The sequence below is a fragment of the Pollicipes pollicipes genome, unplaced genomic scaffold, assembly GCF_011947565.3.
Source record: "Pollicipes pollicipes isolate AB1234 unplaced genomic scaffold, Ppol_2.1 Scaffold_6052;HRSCAF=7182_pilon_pilon_pilon, whole genome shotgun sequence".
Classification (NCBI taxonomy): domain Eukaryota; kingdom Metazoa; phylum Arthropoda; class Thecostraca; order Pollicipedomorpha; family Pollicipedidae; genus Pollicipes; species Pollicipes pollicipes.
In genome coordinates, this window is record NW_023596805.1 from 18,555,927 (window position 1) to 18,574,388 (window position 18,462).

The 18,462-nt window shown below is 48.3% G+C and overlaps 1 protein-coding gene across 1 annotated transcript; it reads right to left on the reverse strand.

Annotated features, from left to right (window-relative positions):
- Nucleotides 1-983: 983 nt before the first annotated feature.
- Nucleotides 984-13,418, reverse strand: LOC119104312 (uncharacterized). The gene is made up of 3 exons (XM_037228010.1): nt 13,385-13,418; nt 1,588-1,722; nt 984-1,210 (listed from the first exon to the last, which is right to left on the reverse strand). The coding sequence occupies exons 1-3, from the start codon at nt 13,416-13,418 to the stop codon at nt 984-986; spliced, it is 396 nt and encodes a 131-aa protein (XP_037083905.1).
- Between the last annotated feature and the right edge of the window lie 5,044 nt (nt 13,419-18,462).

Below are 18,462 nucleotides of genomic sequence, written 5' to 3' on the forward strand. Positions count from 1 at the left end.
AAGCTGGCCGAGCTGGCAGAGCCGGTACTGCTGGCAGGAGGATTCCTCACCGGCCCAGAGCAGGTCAGCCGTGCTCGACAGCAGTGGCAGCAGCACGGACCCAGACCTCAGCATCTCTGTCGGCGGAGCAGCGGCAAGTGCCAGGTGGTCGGCGATGAGGGAGATATGCTCATATCCCGAGACGGCGATTGTTGGTAGAACTTTTTCACGAGCCTTTTTGATTGGTTTTGGTGAAACGAAACGCATAGCGCCGAGAACTCTTGTATGGGGGTCTGCCCACTACTATGGTAGTTCACTGTATTCAGGTGTATGGTTGTTCAGCTAACAGTTGACGACAAGTGGTAATCTCCCCCCTTTTGTTCAGCTGCCAGCTGGCCAACAACAGGTGACAATCTCCCGCTCTAAAGTCACTCACCAATGCTGTTGGTTACGTCCCGCCGTAAAGTACTGCTCTAGCTCCGGGTCAGAATCTGAGGAGATTAGGACAAAGTCGGTAATAAAACAGAAAAGCGTGCGCGGGTCAAAGTCAGCATGAATAATACTTGATGGCCGCAGGCCATGGTTCGAGCACCTTACGTTACGCTCGTCCCTTAGCAATTTCTACTTTGCGATTTTGTGACTACAGCTGCTAAAATCGACGGTCCACCTGTCAGCGCTCCAGACCCTAGCGACAGTTTAACCGAAAGCGCTTCAGACCTTGCGACGGTCCACCCGTCACGCCCTAGACGTCACGACAGTCAACCCGTCGGCGCCCCAGACCCAGCGACAGTCCAGGGCGGTAAGGAGAGGCATGCTGAGCTGAGCGGCATGGTGGAGAACCATGCCGCTCAGCTCAGGTTTGCTGGAGGAGTCCCGCTACACCAGACGTCTGGAGGAGGCCTGATGTAACAGGCCCACTGGATGAGACCTGCTGTACTAGGCCTGCTGGAGAAGACCTGCTCCACCAGGACCGCTCACTAGGCCCGCTCACCGGGCCTCGCTGCTTAGGGCCCGCTCCCGCCCTGCTCACCGTCCAAAGAGCGCCCTGCCGGAGCCACGGTGGTGGTGGTGATTGCTTCGGTGGTGGTGGCGACGGTGGTGGTTTCGGTGGTGGCTGCGGTGGTGGTGGCTGCGGTTGTCGAGGCGGCGGCCAGCGCTGCGGCGGACTGCGACAGAGCAAACGCCAGCAGGCCACCGAGGGCGGCGAACCCGGCCAACGCGCCCACCGTACCTGGCGAAAACACCAGAAGTCACTGTGACACCAGGATGTGTGTTACTGAGAGGAGCCACGCCCGGCACTGGCAGAGGTCACATAATCACTGGTGACACGGTCTGTGGTCATGAACCACTTCCAGGCCCGGCGTAGTAGGTCAGGATGATTGGGTTGATCAAGGGGGCTAATCACATCCTGCATGATTGATGGCGTTAAGGCTGATAACATCTTAGGTCACGAGCAATGCCAATACTGACGGAGGTTATGGCGTATGGCCAACCATGTGTTATGAGCTCATGGCCGACACAAACTGAGGAGGAGGGTAACAGGGAGGCAGGCAAACGCCATGGGTCACAGAAACCAATACCGGCAGAGGTCACCAGGTCCTCACCTACCCTCTATGCAGCCGCACGGCTTTTCGAAGGAACGGGACCCGATGGCGTTCGACTCGCTCTCGTACTGCTGCTGTAAAGCAGTACAGACCTGGGCCACTGAGCTCACGTCCAGCATCCTGTCGAACGGGTTGTTGTCTGCAAACACGGGCATATCCGTCACATGTGTGGTCATCTAGGTTGCCTAACTTTCGGAGGGTGGTTGTGTTTCGGTCACGGTCCGAAGGCGCCACGTCGCCGCTTTACGACTGAGGTGGCGGGTCACCGTCTGCTGCGTAGACATGATGGCCAGTCTATAGATGCGTAAAACCATTTGCACCTAGTATATCGAAAGTGCTAGTACGGTGTTTTAAACACCAGAACAATGTGAGATGTTTCCTCTAGGTTACCACCTCGTTATACCTTGTGACAGAGTAACGGTTACATTCAAGCTTGATCTTATCCTATGCGTTGACAATCGCAAAACGGTATGACTGAAGATCGTGATGACAACAAAAAAACCAATGCAGCAAACGATTGTACCATAAGTCGTATACAGCCTATGTACCCGTTTTTTAATGTATGCCTACCGACATTTCCGTAAACATGGCACCCATGCCTGCACGGCCATGCCATCAGTAGTGCAAGACCTACGGCCCTGGGGAACGCGTCAATCATTAACCTAAGTGTGCCTTTTGATTATCCCCACACCACCCAGTCCTCATATTCAGCGAGCGTCAATCCGTCACTCCTTGTTCTCCACTCTCCTGCACTCCATAAGTAATCATTAAATGACCATCCGCCACCATGTATTTGACTGCTCTCCTCTCTCTCTCCCTCCCTCTCCCCCCCCCCCTCTCTCCTCTCTCTCCTCTACTCCTCATCTCTCCCTCTCTCTCTCTCTCTCTCTCCTCTCTCTCCCACTCTCTCTCTCTCTCCTCTTCTCCTCTCTCTTCTTCCTCGTCAATCTCTCTCTCTCTCTAGCGTCCCTCATCGTCTCTCTCTCTCTGTTCTCTCTCCTGTCCACCTGTCCCCGCGGCACATACCCTGCAGTGACCGTACAGAGGGTACTCGCCGCGGCAGCCTGATATATCATGTGGCTGACGAGGGGCGATGAGGGCGGCTCCAACCGCCGCCACGCCACCAAGTTCAGGTGCGAACAGTCTATGTCGCACACCTCGTGCCCGTACCCTGTGCCTGCGGGAACAACGATGTCATGGTTAAAAATATAGCGCCAGAGCAGGACATGACAATTTGTGACCTTTCACACACCAGCTATGATTCCTCCCGGTGTGTGGGGGATGTCAAGGTATGAAGAGATCACAGCTCTTCTAAGAATCAGTGGAATTAATTCTTTTTGCCATGGCGACCCTCGCTTTGGCATCTTTTCACATACCAAGGTGTACTGTCACTGTCAACCAGCGGTTATCATCGGCAGCGCCCACTTCTGCGGAAAGGGGTGAATGTTGTTACCAGTGACGAAATTGCACGCCGTGTCTGTGGACAGAGGCGGATGTTGTTACCAGTGATGTAATTGCATGCCGTGTCTGTGGACAGAGGCGGATGTTGTTACCAGTGACGTAATTGCACGCCGTGTCTGTGGACTGAGGCGGGAGTTGCTACCGGTGACGTAATTGCACGCCGTGTCTGTCTACAGAGGCGGATGTTGCTACAAGTGATACACTCGCACGGCACGTCCGTGGACGGAGGTGGACGTTGTTACCTTTGACGTATTCGCACGCCGCGTTTGTGGACAAAGGCGGAAGCTGTTACCAGTGACGTAGTTAAGCGTCGTGTCTGCGGAGAGTCTATCGTAGCATAGCATTACCTTTTAAATGAAGCGTACTGTCCCTTTGTACCTTTTGCTTATTGCTAGATCAGTCGCGTACGATTTGATCAGCAATGTCAGTTTTCTTGAAATCTTTCTGAATACCTCAGAATGTTTATCTGAAGTAGGCGCTTCTGCGGCAAAAGTCTTCTAGGACTCCTTGCTCACCGCCTTGAGCGCAATACATTTCATTTGCCCTGCTTTTTTAACGTGTATGTGCTCTGTAATATTAACGACACACTAATTTGTCAAAAGGTGCTTGTAATGAATTATATGAAAGACGCAAACATTCGGTTTAGTCTAAAAGGTATGCGGAATCCAAACCGTTGTCCTGTGCATTAAATGAATCCATATACTGATGAGAGATCACTAACAGCCTTATTTCTGATAGAACAAACAGCATAATTGAATAATAGACGTGGTATTTCGGCTGTATACCTCTATAAAGACGAATATCAGTAGCAATTAAAAATTGCCTCCCAACACTGCTGGATTGTTCAGGGTTTTTCAGAACAGCAAGTTACAGTTTGTACACGTCACCGACATTCAGGGGATCAAACAATGGACAGTTGCTAGCTATTTCTCTGATACGGCGCACCTCTAACTAAGAATTAAAATGCGCAAAAAACGTGCACACGCAAACAAATTCAAGTTAACAGGCATGACGTATAACACATTCAAGCACGCAAGCAGTTTCAAGTAAACAATTTCGAGTAAGCGGGCATCACACATCACTTATAAAAGCAAACGATTTCAATTAAACAGGCATCACACATCACGTGTCAGATACCACTCATACATGGAAAGATTATGTTAACAGGTATCACATGTCAAGGCACTCACCACCTTCGCATGATCGCCGATGATCAACACTACGTTAATGTCTGGTCGCTGACTTCCTCTAAAAGAAGGTTCACTTATTTTACTGTGTGAATGGCCTTGAATGAATGGCATATGATGAATGGCCTTGAATGAATGAATGAATGGCCTTGAGTGAAAGGCATATTTCCATCTAAATTGATAGCATCTACAGAGAAGGAAATACTGCCTTCTCTCACAGATGCGTGGTATAAAAGCCTCAAGAGTTTGTTAAGTATTTTCTCTGAAAGACACGCAGTTTTTTCTGAATGACCACTGCACGCAGCTATCACTGGTCTAATGGGCGCTGCAGACATGTGATGATAGAATCCGCGACGTTTAGGTAGAATCTTGGAGAAATTTAAAATGTCAAGACCGCGTGATGGGATGGGTAATAGGAGGCGGGAATACGTCGTATCGGACGACGGATTCTTAACGCTACCTGACATAGTTTATTTGCTTTGTAACTCCTTTTGTTTGCAATTTGCTTTGTAAAATAAAACTCATCGTTAAAAAATCAAAACTGCGCGTACGCATAGCTTGGAAGAACGACAATAAGCTAAAAAAAAAATGTCTGGTGAAATCTTCCATCTCGAGGCCTCTAAGTGCCCGGATAGCAATTGATGTCATGTATACAAATTTGGAAATGAGAGGGACATAGTCAATGTCGTTGAGTCCATATGTCCGTCCCGGTGGCTCAGTTGGTTAGAGCGCCTGCCTTCCGATCCACCCACCCGTGGCTGGGTGGGTTCGAGTCGCTTTAGGGCGCTCGCTATTTGCACTTGACAGGTATGGCCTGCGGCCGGTGGCAGCGGTCGCGCTAAAGGTCAGTTGACGTCAGAGGGCAGGACGGACCGCGCCGAGCATTGCGGCACGTTAAGCTTTCGCCACTAAATTCTGCCGTTCCTGGGATTGCGTGATCGGATGGTGGGGCTCAGAGCTTACACAACAAGCACTGCTTAGCGTGAGCTCTGATCCCAGAAATCCATCCATTCAAAGGGTTAGGATCAAATTTATAAAAATAAAATAATAAAAAAAATTCGCCACATTCGTTTCACATATACTGAACACCTGTGAGACGCTAAAAACCTAACAGGAATAGCCCCTTTTTGTTGCTATTTTTTGGCAAACACCTTTCAGGCTGAAATCGAGAGAGGCATGTACCCCTATGCCCCTTTTAGAGCTCAAAGTCACCTACAGAGCACAGGACCACCCAGACAGGAAAATATGTGAATCTGACCTTCTGAAAAGTCGATGGCCAAACCTTAACGTACAGGCTCATCATGACCGATTATGCGACCGTGATAAGTGACATGATGTGTGATGTGTGTTAGCTTAAAATCGTTGACAGGTGTAAATGATGCCTGATGCGTCATGTGCGATGCCTGTTAATTTAAATCGCTTGCATGTACAACTGATGCGCGATGCGTGATGCGTGTTTACTTCAACTCGCTTGCATGATTCAATGAAGCGTGATGTGTGGTGCCTGTTTTCTTGAATTCGTTTGCATGCATACGTGTTTCGTGCATTCTGATTCTTAAGTACGCACTGTGCCGTGGTAATGGCTAACAATCGCCCTTTGCTGATACCCTGAATGGTGGTGTCCTGTAAAAACTGTGACTTGCTGTTTCCAAAAAAACTGAAAAATTTAGTAAGATCATCGGTAAGCAACTTTCAATTTGCTTCTGCTATTGTTTTGATAAAGGCATGTTGCCGAAATATCAACCCATGTCTATCTCCATTCAGCTGGTTTTTCGCCGAGGAATAAGGCTCTTACTACTGTCTTATCGATATGCTATGGCTTTAATTTCCCCCATGGCGTGCACTCTAGTGGCTCTCTTCGAAGCATACTTGAGCTTTGTTGAACGAAGTAGTATCTGGTTTATAGTGAGAATGACGCACTGGTTCAGGCTTCAGCCATTGTGCTTCTCGGAAGCCGGCCCATGCAGGCCGCTGTGCCAATCACAAACTTTCGCTGTAGTGACGCCGTTCCCAAAGTCATTTATGAAGGGATTCGATGGAACCAAACTGTTGTGCGTGTACTGTGCTTGTGACTACATAATTTGAACGTAAGAACTATCTTGGGAATGCTAACCGGACTGATCGAAACGTTAAAACTTTGTTAACTTCCTGTATCGATACTACGAAAACGATCAACGCACCATACAAAGCCTTACATAAACGGCCAAGAAGGTCATAAACGCAACCGAAATGACCAGAATATGTGGATTTTTAGGGAGAGGGCCCTTGACGCCATCGTATCTGGCATAATATTTATTAGGAGCGATCGACGCCGTTATATCTGGACATCGTGCTCACCAACGCCAGATGTGAACGAACCGCGCAAAGATATTTCATCGTTGCACAGACAATGAAATGGGAGGATTTGAATGACGTCATTGCAGCGCCATGGATGACTGGCTGACAATGAAATAATCTGCACCAAAAATTCCACACATCTACGGGGGGAGGGTTGTAGCTCGGAAACTGGAGGGGATTGGGTCTTTACAAGGACAGGGCTGTACCCAATGATCTTCAAGATGGCTATCTCAGCTCAAAACCGCATACAAATGTGAAACACGCTCTTTAAGCAAGGCCACCACCGTTCACACACACAAGTGCGGGATACAGAGTTGTGTTGGGTAAAACACCCGTCTAAAAGATGGGACCGGTCTTCGCATCGTGTTTGGATGGAATGGTGCATGGATGGTCCTCTGGCGATGAGGTCCTCGCGGCTGCTGCCTGCTCACCGTCCAGGCAGGGCAGGTTAGGCAGTACAGGGCAGAGCGGGGCAGGGTTAGACAGACAAGGCAGAGCAGGGCACAGCAGTGCAGGCAAAGACGGAGGAGCTCGGCGAGTACAAACCGCGCGACGGTTATGACGGCGTTGCCACTGGTTGACCCACCAGCGGCAAATATCATCTTTGGAACACCACACCTCCCAAGTTCGCAATCTGAATGCTGACCTGAGGACACTTGAGAGACACTCAGAGACAATGAGGGGCACTCAACATAAGAACTTTCAACAAAAAGATGCCGAAAAACCAGGTGCTGAAGGCGTTTTGTACAAAAATGTTCATCTTTTCTGAATGAAGACATCGCTGTCCTAGGCTAGTGCCCAGATTGAGCATGCCAAGTGCTCGCGGTGTGACGTCCAACCGCTCAGCTTTGGTATTGCCAGAAGGCACTTAATGCTTCAATCTGGACGTGACCCAGCGTGCCTCTTTAGACGAGACGATAGTACGGCACGGGTAGAAGCCGTGAGGGTAAATGGGCCGGGTAATCACTGGCCATCGCTGTACGTCACGACAACCTTGACGTCCTCCGAATTGTGTGCGCACTCTCGCCTGTGCCGAAGTCTGTGCCGAAGTCTCGTCTGTGCCGAATGTGCGCACACTCTCGCTCTCGCCTGTGTCTCGTCCCATTGCCCGCATGAGGTGACACTTTGTACACTTCCGGAGGGCCTGAGCCCTCAATGCTGACTTGAGCCCTCGCAATGCTCTTCTGCATTCCTCTCCCAAATGCCTATGAGCACAAAAAGGAATACTGGGCCCATGAAATGCAGCAAGTGTGCTAACTGCTGGCACGCTGCACACATTATTATTACCTATCAGCATTCTTCAAATCGGTCTCAACTGAGATGCCATTTCTCAGCATCAAAAAGGTTTTGGAAACGACCACATAATTTGTGTATTAAGACTGTGGACAAAAATCGAAGTAAACGAAACCTGGGAAGATATCTGGAGTTAAGGCCGGTTACGCCAACTTCGCTAGCTCAATCAACCCCCACCCCATCCCCACCCCCAGCCCCCGCCCCAAACCGATTTTAAAGAGTGACGCCCTTGATTGCTACTCAAGCTGACACTAGCTCTGCGGTTGGCTCTGAACAAGCCGAGCCTCTGAGGTCAGAGGGGCGTTCACACTTCCCCATCTTGACCTAAGCGTCGAGCCTTGGGTTCGGCAGGACCGTGCAGCAGACTTGGCCCGCCTGCCACCCTCGTCCCTGACGACGGCGAGGATGCTCCCATATGAAAAACACACGTCGTTGCCAAGCTTGCGCGTGAAAAGCACCACCGGTGCCCGGGCAACCCGGTTTGTTTCACGTGGCTCCCAGCGTGGTGCATCGCAGCATGAGGGTGGTGCATCACAGCAGGAGGGTGGTGCATCACAGCAGGAGGGTGGTGCATCACAGAAGAAGGGTGGTGCGTCACACCATCACGTCACAGATGGGCGTCCGTCGTTGGTAGTCACACCGAGACCCTCGCACGGCGGATGTAGCGGAAGCTAGCCCACATTCAGCCCAGATTCAGCCCAGCCCAGATTTGGCAGCACAAATGTAGGAAATTCCCTTTACGGGCCAGTATCTCCCATAGGATAAGGAAATCATGGACAGGCGAAATGTCACCTGAAAGCTCTCTTTCGGCCAAAGACAACAGAGCACATAAAAATCACCTTCCTTGTCAAGGGGGAAAGCTATAGACGATTCGAAAAGTCATGTCTACGGGGCGGCCCCTACGATTTTCTTCAAAATTGCGTCATTGAACCATCGACAGATACGTATCAATCCGGCTGAAGAAACCCTATGGGGCATTGATATTCAGGGGGTCAAAAACCCTTAGTAAACAGATATAACGGAGTTTTGCACTTACTTAACGGCAAACATAGGCCGAGTTGCATGTCAAATGAAAGCACGTGGCATCCCAAATGCAGACGTGCAAACCCCAAACCCCTATCTTGTCTAGGGGGAAAGTTATAGACAATATCAGAAATCATGCTACAGGGCTCCCCTACGATTTTTTTCAAAATTGTGTCATCGAACCATCGACAGATACATAGCAATCCGGCTGAAGAAACCCTACGGGGCATTAATATTCAGGGGGTCAAAAACCCTCAGGAAACATATATAATTGAGTTTCGCACTTACTTAACGGCAAACATAGGCCGAGTCGCATATCAAATGAACACACGCGAGAACCCAAATGCAAACGTGGAATCAAGATTTGGGCATCTGGTCTAGAGGGAAAGTTATGGACGATCGAAAAAATTATGTCTATGAGGCGGCCCCTACGACTTTCTTCAAAGTTGCGTCATCGAACCATCGACAGATCCGATCCATTGACAGAACTATCAATCCGGCTGAGGAAACCCTATGGGGGGCATTGATATTCAGGGGGTCAAAAACCCTTAGGAAACATCTATAACGGGGTTTTGCACTTACTTAACGGCAAACATAGGCCGAGTTGCATGTCAAATGAAAGCACGTGGCATTCCAAATGCAGACGTTCAAACCCAAAACCCCTATCTTGTCTAGGGGAAAAGTTATAGACAATCGAAAAAATTATGTCTATGGGGCAGCCCCTACGATTTTCTTCGAAGTTGTGTCATCGAGCCATCGACAGATACGTATCAACCGGCTGAAGAAGCCCTATAGGGCATTGATATTCAGGGGGTCAAAAACCCTTAAGAAACATCTATAACGGGGTTTTGCACTTACTTAACGGCAAACATAGGCCGAGTTGCATGTCAAATGAAAGCACGTGACAACCCAAATACATACGTGCAAACCAAAAACGGCTGGCTTGTCTAGGGGGAAAGTTATAGACGATCAAAACAATTATGTCTATGGGGCGGCCCGTACAGTTTTCTTCAAAACTGAGTCATCGAAACATCGACAGATACGCATCAATCCGGCTGAGGAAACCCTACGGGCATTGATATTTATGGGGTCAAAAACCCTTAGGAAACATATACAACGGAATTTTGTCTTTAGCAAAAGGTAAATATGGGTCTAGTTGCCTATCAAATGAAGGCACGTGACAACCCAAATACATACGTGCAAGCCAAAAACGGCTGTCTTGTCTAGGGGGAATGTTATAGACGATCAAAACAATCATGTCTATGGGGCGGCCCCTACGATTTTCTTCAAAACTGAGTCATCGAACCATCGACAGATACGCATCAATTCGGCTGAAGAAACCCCATGGGGCATTGATATTTAAGGAGTCAAAAACCCTTGGGAAACTTATACAACGGAATTTTGCCTTTAGCTAAAGGCATATATAGGTCAAGTTGCATATCAAATGAAGGCACGTGGCAACCCAAATACATACGTGCAAACCAAAAACCGCTATCTTGTCTAGGGAAAAAGTTATGGACGATCAAAAAAGTCATGTCTATGGGGCGGCCCCTATGATTTTCTTTAAAATTACGTCATCGAACCATCGACAGATACGTATCAATTCGGCTGAAGAAACCACATGGGGCATTGATATTTAGGGAGTCAAAAACCCTTAGGAAACTTATACAACGGGGTTTTGCACTTTCTTAACGGCAAACATAGGCTGAGTCGCATATCAAATGAAAGCACGTGAGAACCTAAATGAAAACGTGGAATCGAAATCCGTGTCTTGTCTAGGGGGAAAGTTATAGACGATCAAAAAAATTATGTCTATGGGGCGGCCCGTACAGTTTTCTTCAAAATTGCGTCATCGAACCATCGACAGATACGTATCAATCCGGCTGAAGAAACCCTATGGGGCATCAATATTCAGGAGTGTCAAAAAACCCTAGGAAACATAAATAACGGGGTTTTGCATTTACTTAACGGCAAACTATGCCGAGTCGTGGATCAAATGAAAGCACGTGAGAACCCAAATGGAAACGTGGAATCGAAATCCGCGTATCTTTTGTAGGGAGAAAGTTATAGACGAACGAAAAAATCATGTCTATGGGGCGGCCCCCAAATTTTCTTCAAAATTGCGTCATCGAACCATCGACAGATACGTATCAATTCGGCTGAAGAAACCCTAGGGGGCATTAATATTCATGGGGTCAAAAACCTTTGCGAAACTTATGCAACGGAATATTGCCTTTAACTAAAGGCAAATATAGGTCAAGTTGCACATCAAATGAAAGCACGTGGCGACCCAAATACATACGTGCAAACCAAAAACCGCTATCTTGTCCAGGGTAAAGTTACAGATGAGCGAATAAAATCATATTTATGAACTGGGATTGAACTGGGATATGAACTGGGATAGAATTTTGGAAATTTGCCTTCAAACTTGGAATTTTGCCTTTAGCCATTAGCTAAAGGCAAAATTCCGCTGTATAAGTTTCCTAAAGGTCTTTGACCCCCTTAACATCAAGGCCCCGTAGGGTTACTTCAGCCGGATTGATACGTATCTGTCGATGGTTCGGCGACGCAATTTTGAGAAGATCGAAAGGGCCCCCCATAGATATGACTTTTTGGATCGTCTTTAACTTTCCCCCTAGACAAGATAGGGGCTTCGGGTTTGCACGTCTGCATTTAAGATAACATATGCATTCATTTGATATGCGACTCGGCCTATGTTTGCAGTTAAGTAAGTGCAAAACCCCGGTATCTGTTCCCTAAAGGTTTTTGACCACACTGAATATAAATGCCCCATAGGGTTTCCTCAGCCGGATTGATAAGTAGCTGTCCATGGTTCGATGACGCAATGTTGAAGAAAATCGTAGGGGCCGCCTCATAGACCTGATTTTTTATTGTACTATCACTATCCTCCTAGATAAGATAGCGGCTTTTGGTTTGCACGTCTGTATTTGGGTTGTCACGTGCTTTTATTCGATATGCAACTTGACCTATATTTGCCGGTAGCTAAAGGCAAAATGCCGTTGTATAAGTGTCCTAATGGTTTTTGCCCCCAAATATCAATGCCTCATGGGGTTTCTTCAGCCCGCTTGTTAAGTATCTGGCGATTGGTCGATGACGCATTTTTGAAGAAAATCGTAGGGGCCGCCCCATAGACATGATTTTTTCGATCGTCTATAACATTCCACCTAGGCAAGATACGCGGATCTCGATTCCACGTTTCCATTTGGGTTCTCGCGTGTGTTCATTTGATATGCGACTCGGCCTATGTTTGCCGTTAAGTAAGTGCAAAACTCCGTTATATATGTTTCCTAAGGGTTTTTGTCCCCCTGAATATTAATGCCCCGTAGGGTTTCTTCAGCCGGATTGATACGTATCTGTCGATGGTTCGATGACACAATTTTGAAGAAAAATCGTAGGGGCCACCCCATAGACATGATTTTTTTGATTGTCTATAACATCCCCCCAAGACAAGATAGGGGTTTTGGGTTTGCAACGTCTGCATTTGGGATGCCACGTGCTTTCAGCTGACATGCAACTCGGCCTATGTTTGCCGTTAAGTAAGTGCAAAACCCCGTTATAGGTGTTTCCTAAGGGTTTTTGAACCCCTGAAATACGATCCCTCATAGGGTTTCTTCAGCCGATTGATAGGTAGCTGTCAATGGTTCGATGACGCATTTTGAAGAATAATCGTGGGGGCCGGCTCATAGGCATAATTTTTTCGATCGTCTATAACTTTCCCCCTAGACCAGATACGCAAATCTCGATTCCACTTTTGCATTTGGGTTCTCGCGTGTTTTCATTTGATATGCGACTCGGCTATGTTTGCCGTAAGTACGTGCAAAACTCCGTTATATCTGTTTCCTAAGGGTTTTTGACTCCTGAATATGAATGTTCCGTAGGGTTTCTTCAGCCGGATTGATGCGTATCTGTCGATGTTCGATGACCACAGTTTTGAAGAAAATCGTAGAGACCGCCCATAGACATTATTTTTTCGATTGTCTATAACTTTCCCCCCTAGACAAGATAGTGGTTTTGGGTTTGCACGTCTGCATTTGGGAGCCACGTGCTTTCATTTGACATGCAACTCAGCCTATGTTTGCCGTTAAGTAAGTGCAAAACCCCGTTATAGATGTTTCCTAAGGGTTTTGACCCACTGAATATCAATGCCCCGTAGGGTTTCTTCAGCCGGATTGATACGTATCTGTCGAGTGGTTCGATGACGCAACTTTGAAGAAAAATCGTAGGGCCGCCTCATGGAAATAATTTTTTGATCGTCTATAACTTTCCCCCTAGACACGGTAGGTGATTTTTCTGTGCACTGTTGTCTTTGGCCGAAAGAGAGCTTTCAGGTGACATATCGCCAGTCCGTGATTTCCTTATCCTACGAGAGATATTGGCCCGTAAAGGGAATTCCCTACATTTTGCAGCCAAATCTGGGCTGGGCTGAATCTGGGCTGAATGTGGGATAACTTCCGCCACATGCTCGGCGGCGGCGCTCACCGTAGCTGGAGCCGCTGTAGCCGGTTCCAGTCATGTCATAGCCGCCTGAGTCCCGCTCGATGTCCTGGGGAAGAGCTCGCACCGTTCACCACCAGCAGAAGAGCCGCCACAAAACGCTGCATGACGTCGGCGGCAATAGGTCCGACACAGCTCAGACCCGCACCAACTTCCAACTGCACAAAGCCGGTGGACAGCTCGCTTTATAACACCACCATTCACTGCCACCGACAGGGAGATGTCAGACACCACAGGACGGCAGCTGGAGCGAAAAGGCGGCGGGTATGCGAATCTGACCGGTTTTCACAACTTGGCTGGAATGACTGGTCCGCGGTCGAGCATTGGGGGCTGGGCACTGGGAGAGCCATCATAAAGATGCATTTGAGGCGGTTGTTCCCGCGCTGTGGGTGACTCAGAAGCCGGAATAAAGATGAAGAGGTGGACCTCGACCGCCACAACGGCACCGAGGCTCGACGCTCGCCCCCAATGTCTCGAGCGGGAGCAGTGAGACCGACCCCAGCACACTTTGGAAAGTTGGCAAGCACTGGCAGATTTGGCGATGTCCTTGTTTTGCACGACGAGGTCTGTTTGTGAGGTTTTGTGTAACCTCGAATGCCTTTACTATCGTACATTTACGCCACAATGTTGAGTAGTGGCGCGGGAATTCTGTCCGAATTTGCCGGACTTTGGAGAAAAATTAACGTTTGCACTCAGCCCTCTCCTTACAGAAAAATTGGCTATGTGCCCGCTCGGACCTGACGCCATGATATTCTGCGATGTGATGTGATTCATGCCCACTGGTATGAGTTTCAGAAGCGCCTAGCTGAACGCACTGATGTTTTTCCACTATTTCCTTGACAACAGCAACCATCTCTACCATGGCTTTGTGCATGATACTTCTGGAAGCTTAGCAGTGGACAGGGCTAGCTGAATTTTAGAAAGAAGGAGGTTGAAATGGACATGAGCGCCGTCATGCAGCTTCCATGTGCAGCAGGCATATTCATTGTTCTCAATGGCGTTGTTGCAGCGGGATCAAGGTTGCAGCAGTCATAGCGGTGCGGCTCGCATTTCTAGGGCCCCCTGGTACGCACAGCCATTCTGATAAGCCGAAGTTTATGAACAGCTGCGACCGTAAGCCGGATAAGACAGAACCGCTTTAAAAAGCGGCGAATTCATCTGGCTGGGCATGCAGCTGCAGTACCTACAGCTCCAAACATGACGAACGTGCCAACTCGAAGGTGGCATCCAATGGCAGTGGTATGGCAAAGTTGGAATCGATTAGGATCTGTCCTATGACCCTGGGGTCTGTTGGATTTGACACCAATTGTCTGCGGAGACGACGAATTATCTGTGGCGTTTTGAGACAAACGCTACCTGTCTCCCGGTTCTTTTCAAGCAATGACGTAGTGCTCACCCCAAATGATGTGAGTCCAGGCAGCAGCTGACCACTCTTAACGCAATCTCTCAACACTTATGGTGCGGTTTTCCGTCGGGGGAGGGGGATGGTGGAGAATATGGAAGCAGCTCTCCATTTGCCCCTCTCCCCTTGTTTCGCTTTTCACTGCCCGTGCCTGATCTCTTAGCTATCGTTTGATGCCCTGTCGAGCGGTCCTTTTTACAGCGTAGCTCATCACTGGCCGCGTAGCTCAGCTGGGCCGCGCCGCACCGCGCCGTGCCTCGGCGCTCTCCCTGCACCCAGCCTCTCTACTGGAGCTCTGTACAGCCATCTGAAAGATGAGCGCATGAACGCCTGTCGGCGTCGATGACGTACTCCTCTCTGCAAGTGTAAAAAAGTTCCCCCTGTGGTTGCTCAGTCCCATTTCCCCTAGCCGGCGGGATGGCCTAGAACTCCCTCATGGGTCGTGCTCCTCATCTTCATGAACGCTCTGCGGCTGGTTTCCTCCTCCCACTTCATTTCGTTTACTATCCTTCGCAGATGACCCCCCCAACTCCTTGACTCCGCCATTCCGGTCATGTTTGGCTCGCCAACTTGAGGGGGTCTTGTCGAAAATCCATTCATTCTTTTCAAAACTGGTTCCAGTCAAACAACTTCAAATGAACCACATAAAGATGACTGGCCGGCAATGGTCAGATACTGATCGTCACCAAACCATCCGTAGCAAAATCTATTTTTTGTCCTGTGTGTGCTCTAAAAAATGTGATTTGAGTTTTTTCTTCCTTTACGTCTAGGTGTAAGCAGCAACTACGTGAATGCGCCTTCAGTAACATGAAATGTAACTGTAACGTTTGGTCACGCCACACATGGATGCATGCTAAAAATTGGAATGAAGGGGGGGTGGGCAACGCACCTCTGGGTTCTTCTACACGCCCGACAGCTGTATATATGACAAAGAGGGCAGTCATAGCCTTAAATTTTCACAGCACCCATGTGCGAGCGCCAGGGGTACTCCTGCGTGCTGACCTCTCGGCGCGGGGATAGATGAGTGGCTTGCGCAGGCGGGGAAGGTCTGTTTTCAAAGGCAAAGGGTTACCATAATCGCGCACGTGGTGAAACAAGATGAGCGATATTCAGGCCGTGGAATGAAACACTCACTTGATTGCACTCTTTGGTACATGATGGTTTTTATATCACATGACCGTGGCGCAATAGCGCAGTTAGAGTCCCTGTGCACTTCTGCTTGTTGGCACGCATATGAGATTCCTAAAACAGGACTTCATTAAAGATTGATCTCGGATTCCTCACCTCCTTATTTGAGGTGATAACTCGATAGGCAACGAGATCATAGATAGAAAAGGCCTCTGATACGGCCACCCTTTCCAGTTATTACCTTCGCCTTCGATGAGCTCTCCATTTCGTTAACAAACCACTCGCGCACTTGTTCAACGATTTAATCCGTGGCCTGCAAGTTTTTCTAGATTACATGGGTCAGCTGTCACAAATGCCTGACAGTCATCCGCCAACTACATAATGCAGTGCGCCACCGACATGATGGTTGCGTTCGTTTTGGAAGATTGCCAAAACAAAATGCAACGGATGCACGGCCCCTGATGTACACTGCAGGTACCGCGACAAACGGAGCTCCTCATCGTTTTGGCCGTTTACATCCGTGACAATGACCCTGAATGTAGATAACTGTTAGTCACGGGTGTAATACGCTGTTGAATCCCACTGCTTCCAGTAGCAAAACAGACAAGCGCTATGTGACATGTCAACGATTCCGTATCAGTTAAATAATTTCAACCATACGTTCTGACTGGAAATTCTGTGCGCATGCCATACCAAACGCGTCGTGACCTGCTACCTTCACTTCTACCTTTGACAATACGAGAATGAGCACAATTGATGTGGAGTTTGCTCATGTGGCCGGATGTAAATGCCCGCTCAAATTGGATAATTTTCAGGTATATGGCACTGCCCCAGCAGTAAACGGTTGTTGACAATGTACCGTGATATCGCCATAAGAACTGGTTGGGGGATCTCAACATCATGAAGCCTTATGCCCTTGGCACCACAGATAACACAATAGCTCATTGATACTATAAGCAGGAGTGTTACATTCTAAACTTGGTTATAGGGCGGCTCACCTGACAAGGTTGACTTCATCTACCTTAGAACCTTATTTATCCACGGATGTCGACCAACTTGTGTTTTCGCCCTAGATGTTAAAATTACAATCCAAACTCTTCATTTTTCGTCACTTCAGGTTTTTTTTCCCCGGAGGAGTGGCTTCCCATTTCAAGTCTACGTGGGCTATCTTTTTGTGAAGGCTCTTAATCAGGTATAATCACGGACAAATATATTAGAACTTTGAGTAAGGAATACCTGATGACTACTCCTGTCACTTGTCCTGTTGCACATACACCAAAGCCATGATTATGTTGACAACTATTTTGCCATTGCTGGTGAAAAATGTGTTAAGATGTATCTGGGTCATCGTGTTCTTTTAAAAGCTGCCAAATGTTGCTTCTGTATGCTAATCCAGGCGATATCTTTTAAAACGTGTGGTACTGTTAGCACACTGACTTAAGGCATAAAGGATTTAGCATGGCAAAATCATTTGGCACCTAAAGGATGTGATTTGGTACAAATGGACATACTTTGAATGATGATATGTTTATGTGCATACTGCCTGCCTTAGCAATGGTTGAAAAAAATGTGCTGTCTTTATCTCGCCCAGTATTCCCTATTTCCTGACATGCCTTAAGGGGTCAAAGGCAGAATGGAGGGGGAGGGGATCGGTGGGGCTCAAGTGATCATTGGGGGCGACGCAAACCACTCCAAAGTATACAAAGGAATGCCCTAGGCTATAGGGCATTCTCATTCATGTTCGGTAGTAAGTCCTGGCTAAAGAGCCTGCGAGCAGTCGTGTATCACGTCACACGGTGGTCTCACGTACCCGCAGTAATCGCGTACCCGCAGTAATTGATTGTTTTTAGATGGATTTTAGCGATATAGACTAGATTAGGTTATGTTGGCATTAGGTCAGATCATATTGACCCAAGCAGCGCTTGTATGAGCCACAAGCCTATTCCATCTGATCACCCAATTTCAGGCCAACGGAACAATGCCCAGCACGATCCGTTTTCCCCTCTGACGTCACCGGACTTTGAGCACGGTCGCTGTCGTCGGGCCGCCGGCCATATCAGTCACAGGCAAATAGCGAGAGTCTTAAACCGGCTCGATCGTGCAGGGCCCATTTTAGGAGGAAGTAACTGGGGACTTGGGCCAGTCGATTGCCATGGGGCATGAAAGCAAATCTGTGCAATATCACCGACATTGTTGTGCCGACAGCTGTACATATCACAAAAGAGGGCAGTTATAGCCTGGCATTTTCACAGCCACCATGTGCGAGTGCGAGGGGTACTCATGCGTGCTGACCTTTCGGCGCGGGGATTGAGTGGCTTGCGCAGGCGGGAAGGTCTGTTCTCAAAGGCAAAGGGTTACCATAATCGCGCACGTGGTGAAACAAGATGAGCGATATTCAAGCCGTGGAATGAAACGCTCACTTGATTGCACTCTTTGGTACATGATGGTTTTTATATCACATGACGGTGACGCAATAGCGCAGTTAGAGTCCCTGTGCACTTCTGCTTGTTGGCACGCATATGATGATTCCTAA